The 6925-nt window shown below is 31.9% G+C and overlaps 1 protein-coding gene across 1 annotated transcript; it reads left to right on the forward strand.

The window, feature by feature from the left end:
• The first annotated feature begins 3982 nt into the window (after positions 1-3982).
• On the forward strand, positions 3983-6363 carry LOC142531221 (uncharacterized). The gene is made up of 4 exons (XM_075637311.1): positions 3983-5178; positions 5249-5392; positions 5483-6065; positions 6204-6363. The coding sequence occupies exons 1-3, from the start codon at positions 4597-4599 to the stop codon at positions 6026-6028; spliced, it is 1272 nt and encodes a 423-aa protein (XP_075493426.1). The 5' UTR covers positions 3983-4596; the 3' UTR covers positions 6029-6065; positions 6204-6363.
• The last annotated feature ends 562 nt before the right edge of the window (positions 6364-6925 follow it).

Raw genomic sequence — 6925 nt, forward strand, 5'->3', positions numbered from 1 at the left:
GATTACTTTCTCAAATAATAAAATTGCGGAATCAATTTCCCTATGATACAATCAAGAAAATTAGACTTGATAATGCTGGTGAATTTACTTCCCAGACTTTCAATGATTATTGTATGTCGATGAGAATCACTGTTGAGCATCATGTTGCTCATGTACATATACAAAATGGATTAGTTGAATCATTGATTAAACGTCTACAAATGATTGCTAGACCAATGATTATGAAATCAAAACTCTCTGTTTCTATATGGGGTCATGCAATTTTACATGCTGCTGCATTAATTCACATCAGACCAAGTGCATATCATAAATACTCATCATTGCAGCTTGCATTTGGTAAAGAACCAGACATTTCTCATCCGAGTATTTTTGGATGTATGGTATATGTGCCTATTGCACCTTCTCCGTTGATGGATCAACTGATGGCTCTTGGTCTTGTTGGAATATCCGTTCTTGGAGGAGAGGAAGAACAACAGACTACATCTGGTTTGATGTTGAACAAAAATGGGACCACAAAGAAAGATCGGAATTTATATCGATTATGATAGCCCATCAATCATTCGATATCTTGAGCATCAGACAGGCGATGTGTTTACAACACGTTTTGCTGATTGTCATTTTTATGAGGAAATCTTCCCAATGTTAGGGGGAGAAAAGAAAAATATCGAAAAAGAAATTACATGGTATACATCTGGATCCAATAACTAAACAATGTGAAAAAGATGTACAGAAAATTGTGCACTTGCAAAGAATAGCAAATCAGATACCAGATGCATTTGCAGACACAAAAAGGGTAACTAAATCATATATACATGCTGTAAATGCCCATGCTCGAATTGAAATTCCAAAGAAACAAATTGAAGATACTCATGATGTCATAAAATGCCTGAAGCGTGGAAGGCCAATTGGTTCCAAGGATAAAAATTCTCGAAAAAAAAATCATAGAGAAACACGATGATCACAAAATAGAGAATGAAATTCCGGCAGAAATACATGATGATGAAAATGTTCCGTCAAAACCACAAACTGATGAGAATCTTGAAATCTCTATCAATTATATTAATACTGGAAAAATATGGAACCGAAAAGATATAAAAGAAATTTATGAGATTTTCTTACAATGTATCATTTGACATCATAAATGACAATGAAGATCATGAACCAAAATCATTTGGTGAATGTAAAAATTGACAGGACTCGATAAAATGGAAAGACGCCATCCAAGTTGAATTTGATTCGCTAAATAAACAAAACGTTTTTGGGCCTATAGTCTTTACACATGAAGGTGTAAAATCTGTTGGATACAAATGAGTTTTTATGGGTTATTCTATGAAATTACAAAGATCATTAGATGGGTTAAAGCAATATGGCCGAATGTGATATAATCGGCTAAGTGAATACTTAATGAAAAAGGGATATGTAAACAATTCAATATGCCATTGCGTTTTCATTAAACAACATCTGGATGCGTAATTATTGTTGTATATGTTGATGATTTAAACATCATTGGAACGAATAAGGAAATTCAAGAAGTTGTGTCGTACTTGAAGGAAGAATTTGAAATGAAGGACCTTGAAAAAACAAAGAATTGTCTGGTTTTTAAATTGAACACAGAGAATGTGGAATATTTTTTCACCAGTCAAATTATACAGAAAATGTCCTTAAACGTTTTAATATGGATAAATCAAATCCCTTAAGTACTCCAATGGTTGTTAGATCATTAAACATAGAAAATGATCCATTCCGTACATGTAAAGATAACGAAGTTATTCTTGGTCCAGAAGTACCATATCTAAGTGCTATCGGTGTCCTCATGTATCTTGCAAATTGTACAAGACACTGATATATTTTTGCTGTAAATTTATTGGCAAGATTTAGTTTATATCCAACAAAAATTCACTGGAACAGAATTAAACATATATTTCGTTATCTACGAGGAACGACAGACTTGGGACTTTTGTATTCAAAAGATACCAATCAAAGCATAATTGGTTATGCTGATGCTGGGTATTTATCTGATCCACACAAGGCACGTTCCCAAATCGGATATGTATTTACTCATGGAGGCACTGCAATTTTTTGGCGTTCACAGAAACAAACACTTGTAACAATTCATCAAATCACGCCGAGATTATTGCACTACATGAAGCAAGCCGTGAATGTGTGTGGCTAAAATCAATGACCGAACATATCCAAACATCATGCGGATTATCATTCGACAAAAAGCCCGTGACACTATATGAAGATAATGTTGCATGTGTTGCTCAAATAAAAGAAGGATACATAAAACGACAGAACTAAACATATTCCCCTTAAGTTCTTCGCATTCACACAAAAGCTTGAGAAGAATAAAAATATTGATATTCGTTATATTCAATCAAGTAAAAACTCATCAGATCTCTTCACAAAGGCACTTCCTACGACAATATTCAGAAAACATATATATAACATTGAGATACGCAATCTACGAAATTTGTGAAGAATCGTTCGTGTTAACATGAGGGGGAGTCTACGTGACTGCACTCTTTTTTCCTTACTATGATTTTTATCCCAATAGATTTTTCCTAGTAAGGTTTTTAACGAGGCAATATAAAACACGTAATGAAGACAATCATTGTATGATGATCATCATCACAAGGGGGGAGTGTTGAAAAATATTAGTTGGAATATTTGAATGTTGAAAATAAGAAAGTTGAATGTTGAAAATAAGAAAGTTGAAAATATTTAAAATTAGTGTGTGATGATGTATGTAATGATGTATTTATTTTTGGATTATTTCCAGAGAAATTCTATAAATAGGTCTCTCAATATGTGAAGAAAATCACAACTGAGTAGAGATAAAATTTTATAAAGTATGTAGTTTGATATATTTTGAGAGTTTGAGATTTTTAATTTTTACCGTAAATTTTTACTTTGAACAATCAACAATTTTTAAATAAATATCATAAGATTTAAAAAATAATAACGAATTCATTCATATTGACATGGTTTATTAGCTGAATGTTGGTTATTTTAAAGGTATTTTTTTCTTCCTCTTTCTGTTTTTGACTTCTACGAGCAATAATTTATCTCTTTGTTTTAAAATAAATTTATAAACAAGTGTATTTTTGTCCTCAGTGAAGTTTTTATAGATTATCGTTTAATTCTCCATGATTATCTTATTGTTGATATTGCAATATTTATCTGTTGTGTGTTTAAGAAGAATGGTTAATTTGTTCAGAATTTTAAAAAGATAACGATAATTTCACTTGATATTTATAACATGCTTATAAAATCATGTTATACTTTAAACCATACTTGTATTTATATTATAATATAATAATGACTCGTAAATTGCCTCGATATTTTATTTAAATTATGAGAAAACTACATATATTTACCCAAAAAATAAAATAAAATTTGTAATAAAAAATTGATTAATTATATACAATTAATCAGTAATCGTACTCATACTGTTAAACATTAATTGTATTATATGAGGATTAGTAGTTTAATATTAGAAAATATAACTAAAGTAAAAATCAAAACTAATTTTTAATATATCGAAATTAAAGTTAAACAAAATTTTAGTGACTAGCCAAATTACCGACATAGTTTATTTAGTTTCAAATTCAATTTTTCATCAGCAAATTGCCCATAAATTCCTATTTGAGTTTTGAACTTTACGGTCAGTATCCAATAGTTAATATATTTATATTCAATGCCTGACAAATTTTATTTATATGTTTAAACTTCCCAATGAAGATGAAAATACCGAATTACCCTCATATTTGATTAAAGCCCATTACTACCCTCCTACTTATATAATTTTGCTGATACTATTACTTTATTATTGTATTATATCTTCTCTCCTTTCTTCTTCAGAGCTTGTTCGGCCGAGTGAAAGGATATCATGACAAAGAGGGAAAGCTTCAACTGAGACGCAGCAAATGGGGAAAAAAAAGGCAAACAAATCTGCAGAAGCTACCACCTCGAGTAAATGTCGAAGAACTAGAAATAAGAAGAAATCCAAGCAAGGTACGAACGAGAACCACATTTTCATCAATGTCTAGGGTTTGTTAATTGTGGAAATTTTTTTGTGGTTTTGAAACTGTTATTGCTTGTTTTAGGTTATTGACAACATTTTCCCCCCAATTTATAGGCTTTGTTCTTGATATTGTTATCCATTCGATTTTTTAGTTGTACTGTTAATATTTTATGAAATTTTGATTAAATTCAAAAATTAGTAGTTGTGCTTGATTTCGAAGCTGTTGTTCCAGAATCCTTGTGTTATGCACAATTCAATTTTTATGTGATTATTTTTTTACCGTCTACTGTTGTGGCCAGTGCAATTAAATTTTTTGCGTCTAATACCATGGCTAGATTTGTAGATCAAATAGACATGTCTAAATGCTATTTTTTGTTTTTGTGTATATGCAATTATGTTCTGTTTCTTCTTCTTTTTTGTAATTGTGTTTCTAATCATTATTGTATAATTGTTTTTTGTTTTTTAATGTAGAAACTACTGCAGAAGACAAACTAATTCATGATTATCATGAGAAGAAGAGTGGTAAAGAATTTTTTTCACGATGTTCCCCTCCTTATTTTAAAACTGTGATGGGAGAATTGAAGTCAATTCTAGGTGAGCACCATATGAGTCGGATAAATGATACTCCTTTCGCCAAATGGATTGATATGCCAGTCCTTGCTATTAGTAGTGGGCGGATTGATTATTTTCTAAACAGATTTCAAGGTGATTCATGTTCTTTTTTTGTTGGTGATAACATTACCATCCCTTTCAAATCAGCTGATTTCTCTTTTGTGCTCGGCCTACATCACATTGGACAACCAGTTGACTTGGACCTGAAAATGGAGTCCAAATATTTGACACGTCATTTTGACGGCAAGGTCACCAATGCCAAGCAAATAGCTATTTATGAAAAATTGATTTTCCTTGCAAGAAGTGACGATGAATGTGATATTGATGATTTTGTGAGAACTTTCATTTTGTTCATTTTCAACTGCATAATATTTCCCACGGGCAATTATATCACTCCTGGATTTATATTTCCTTATCTCGATGATCTTACGATATTTTTTAAATATGCTTGGGGAGATGCTGCCTTCCGATTTTTATATCGAGAAATATGTCAGATCGGGAAAAAGCTTTATGTTGATGGATGCACGGTTGGATTAATGGTTGGTATTCAGCTTTACTAATTATGATCTTAGTATTTTTCATTAACTTTTATTTTATTTTTTGTTTTAGGCTTGGTTATATGAGATATTCCCAATTTTAGGAGTAAGGCGTGGTTTAAATGTTTACCCTCGGTTGTTTTGTTGGGGGAAAAGCAAGATCTCACTAAATGCAGCTGACACTGAAGCATTGTTGAAACGCATAGATTCAACTCAGGTATTTATAATTATTTTAGTTTATTAATCTAGTTGTGCAAAATTAATGTTTAGTTGATTGACAGTTGTATTTATTTTTATTTGTGAATAGGTTCTGTCGATACATCCATTTTGTGAGGAGGAGAAGTTGTTAGTGGACATGAATATTGTTTTAAAGCAAGAAACGAATAAATCTGAAGTAAAACGTTTTGAGAAACTTGTCATGAAACAAATGAATGATATAAAGATGCTGAGAAAGAGATGTGCTGAATTAGAGGGTGAAAAGGTTCGACGTAGAATGAAGGGAAAAATGTTTGTGGTGGATAAATGTGACAATGTTGTTGAATCTGAGGAAAATGTTGAAAAAACAGAAGAAAAGATGACTTCTGAGTTAGCACATGATGCAAGAGCTAACTTTAGTGATTTTGTTGACGTAGTGGTAAAAGAAATTGTTTCTGATTTGGCTAAAGAAAAGAAAGAGTTAGATGAATCACATTCTTTGAATGCTTCGGTTGATGAGAGCATTGGTGGTAGTTTTGTTGCTACTTCTGAAGTGAAGAAGAAAACTAATTTTCAATCTTCAATTGCAGATCATGTGAGGGCTAGGGATGATCGTGTGAAGAAAAAAAAAAGCCTCCATGTTTGTTACTCCACCTAGCTCTACACCAAGACGTAAGAGGAAGGTGACAAAACAGGTAAATGAAGTGTCAATTATTTCCAAATCGATTGTATTAAGTTTAATTTAGTTTTTCTGTTTTTCAGTACTATTGTTGTTATTGATGTTTGGATTTTCTGTTAAATTGCTGAATATATCGCCGCTTTTGGACATGAAGTTATAGACGTTGAGAAGAAAGGCAATACTCCTGGCAAGGTTGCCATGGATGAGTTTCAAGGTAGATCAGATTTCTGTGGACATGAAGAAGCTGATGATGAAGAGAGAAAATTGGTGACAAACTTTCTTGCTAGAAAAAAATTGGAGTACATTGATCTTCCGTATATTTCTTCTTCTTATTTTCGTAATAATGTGTCCTAATTTTTTTAATGAAATTGAATTTTCTATTTTGTAGTGTTGTCGTTTGTCAAGATACGGTTATGAGTTTAAGTGGACCGATATTATGTCATTTTCTTTTTGGTGATCCTGTTGAGTCTGAGATAATTAATGTTTACATGAGAATTATGCAAAAGCAAAGTTTCCAGCATGGATTTGAGATTTATTGCATGGACACAATGGTGCAGGTTTGTAGCAGTCCGAGTTTTACGTTTTTTTTGTTTTCGTTTTACTTTATTAAGATAAATGAGTAAATGTGTTCTTGAATGTGTAGAAAGAAGTCCTTACGAAATTGGAACAACATGGGAAAAGATCGATGGTACATCGGGATGATTATGGAGCTTTTCTTTCACTGATGACATCTGTCACGATGGGTAGACTGCAGGAACTGACTGGAGAATTATTTAGAAGATGCAGATACATCATTTTCCCTATGAATGACAGGTGACATTGGTTTTTGTTGGTTTACAAAAGAGATGAAGGGATATTTAAACTGTGGAACTCCAT

Source organism: Primulina tabacum, chromosome 17, assembly GCF_025594145.1.
Source record: "Primulina tabacum isolate GXHZ01 chromosome 17, ASM2559414v2, whole genome shotgun sequence".
NCBI lineage: Eukaryota > Viridiplantae > Streptophyta > Magnoliopsida > Lamiales > Gesneriaceae > Primulina > Primulina tabacum.